The sequence below is a fragment of the Scyliorhinus canicula genome, chromosome 1 (genome assembly GCF_902713615.1).
Source record: "Scyliorhinus canicula chromosome 1, sScyCan1.1, whole genome shotgun sequence".
Lineage (NCBI taxonomy): Eukaryota > Metazoa > Chordata > Chondrichthyes > Carcharhiniformes > Scyliorhinidae > Scyliorhinus > Scyliorhinus canicula.
Genome location: NC_052146.1, coordinates 145,157,444 through 145,160,075, shown reverse-complemented (window position 1 = coordinate 145,160,075; position 2,632 = coordinate 145,157,444). Strand labels below are relative to the sequence as shown.

Genomic DNA, 2,632 nt, shown 5'->3' with positions numbered 1-2,632 from the left:
AGAATAAAGTGCCAGATTTTTTTTTCATGCCCAGGGACCTAACAACAGGCTGATCTTCTGTAATGAGAGGAATTTCTTGCAGACAATGAACTCTGGGACAAGCACAGTGGTATGGCAGCACAATGGTTATCACTGCTGCCTTACAGCACTAGAGACCTGGGTTCAATTCCAGCTTTAGGTGAGTGTATGGAGTTTGCATGTTTTCGGCCGTGTCTGCGTGGGTTTCCTCTGGGTATTCTTTGTCCAAAGATGTGCAGGTTAGGTGGGGTTATGGGAATAAGACAGGCGAGTGTGTCTCGGTAGGGTGCTTTTTCAGAGGGTTAGTACCGATTTGAGTCCTGCCATGGACTCTCCTGAGAAGTCTCTCCAGCACATTCAGTTGTGAGACCCTGGACTGTTTGTGTCTCTGGTCCGCTCTTCCTTATTAGAAACTGATTTATCTTCAGTTCTTCACACACTCCTGTCGCTTGCTTGCTGGCAGCTACAAAATGGAGGAATCTCTCCGCTGTGAATTTGCAGTCAAAGCACGGATTGTGTGACGTCAGTGTATGTGGCAGGCTCATGACCTGCTCTCTGCCACTACTTTTGATGGGAATACTCTGCTGCTTTTGAAAACAAATTTGGGCCTGGGACTGCATGCTGAGGTCAGGGGTGAACAGTACTGGGACCACAGTCAGGAGGTGGCAGCCTGCCCCGTGGGGCACCAGAGCTGCACATTGCCGGATATGCCTGTGGGGGCATGCATGCCGACGGCATTATTTTTTTTAAACAGCACATGGAGTCCCATGAGTTTTTATTTGTGAAGACTGAAAACTTATAATACTCCATTATAGTGACACAACTGCAGATGTTTCAAACATTCACAAGATTTCACACGCTGGTCCTTAAATTCCACTTGTCCTGCCCCAGAGGAGAACCACATATAATTTATTTTCTGTGATTGCTGCTTGTGCCTTCTTCTTGGATCTCAGTTTGCAAAACAAACAAATTGCTGCAATCCCTGTATTTGTAGCTATCACATAATTCCTCCTCCCTGTGATGGTGGAGACATTGAAGTACTTGAGGAAGCCAGTGAACTGGTGCTGACTTTGAGCATCGTGACCCGCCATTCTCACCCCTCACACAAACTTCACTCAGCCGCTCTCCGTGTCTTTCACAGGCCCCAAACTCCAACAGTCCCACCACCGAAGTACCGCCCCCACCTCCTCCTATTGGTCAGCAACAATGGGGCGGCAGATGTGATATTGGGAAAGCTAATCACCCATTGAATAATTTGGGGCCAATTGGATAGAGCAAGGCAAAATGCTGCAGGTGCTGGCATTTGTGGTCGGCATTCTCAACCTAAAAGTTGGTCGCGGCCAATGGTGCTTCTCCCGCGATCGGGAACGCCACAACCTATCGCTCCATGGTTCTGTCGACACCCGCCTGCAACTCTGAATTTGAAAAACCCTGGTCTATGCTGCCATGACCTTGTAACTTGATGTCTGACGGATGAATGGTCACCAGTTGAAGCCAGCAGAGATCATCTGCTCATACATTAACAGCAGAATTCGGCCACTTGGCCCATAGAGTCTGCTCCGGTATTAATTTTGAAATAAGTAAAAAGGCCTTCAATTTGTACTGACCAATAGTCTGGATTAAGACTATCAATTTCCCTGCGGAACTCTATAGGTTCATGGTTTTATGGTCTTTACATTTCTTGGAAGAAACAATTCAGAAACATTCACTGATCTGCGACTTCAATTACAATTGCTGAATTTTGCAGAAACGCTTGAAATGTTTGCAGAATCTTCTGAAAAAATGGCAAAGTGCCATGTTCTGACTGAAAAGCAGCATTTTACTCCCTAGAAATACAGTCAGGTTTTCACTCCAGGTCTTCTGATACTTTGTCAAAAAACAGCAGGGGGAAATGTTTTGCACCACCATGGAAGTAATGGCATTAAGATGTTTAAGAATATTGAAATTGAGTCAAGTTCATGGCAATGAAGGCATGATCCCAATTTTGTAGCCAATGGGCTGGGTGGGGGTTGGGTATCTCAGCTGAGATTTCGCTGTCGCAAAACCTGTTATGGCCCTCTCATGAGAATTAGTGGCCATGATGTGATTTGCATCCATGACGAATGGGCCCGGAAATGGCACCAATCAGTTTTTCCACACTGGAAGCATTCCACACCCCCCACTGCTGAGCGGTTCTGGCATCTATGTTGGGTTTTCATGCCACAATGCAAGCATCTCAAAATGGCAGCTGGCACAGCTTTTTCTTTGATGGCCTAGTGTTTGGGTGAAGCAGCTGTCTGTGGGCCTACCCAATCTATGGAGTCATGTGAGAAGCCTGGGTGTCACCATGAATTATAATCTGATTAAATGCACTCAGCACAGCCTGTCGCACATACTGGATGACCTGATCCAATGTAACAGCAGAAAAGATGAGGCAAAACAGGCCAAAGAACGAAAAATAGAAGATTCTTCCACCGACCTGGTGAACTATGGCCATTGGCGGCTCAATGCAACAAACAACGGTGTAGTTCGAGATGGAAAGTTTAAAGACACCTCCCCAGCTTCAAGTCTTGGGTAACGTCGATGAAAACTGGTGTGATTTCAAATAGCAGTTTAAACTTTATGTCTCAGCCCT

At 46.2% G+C, this 2,632-nt stretch overlaps 1 protein-coding gene across 1 annotated transcript; it reads right to left on the bottom strand.

Annotated features, from left to right (window-relative positions):
• Positions 1-884: 884 nt before the first annotated feature.
• Positions 885-1,109, bottom strand: LOC119961900 (ATP synthase membrane subunit DAPIT, mitochondrial-like). The gene has a single exon (XM_038789450.1). The coding sequence runs from the start codon at positions 1,107-1,109 to the stop codon at positions 885-887; it is 225 nt and encodes a 74-aa protein (XP_038645378.1).
• Positions 1,110-2,632: the final 1,523 nt, after the last annotated feature.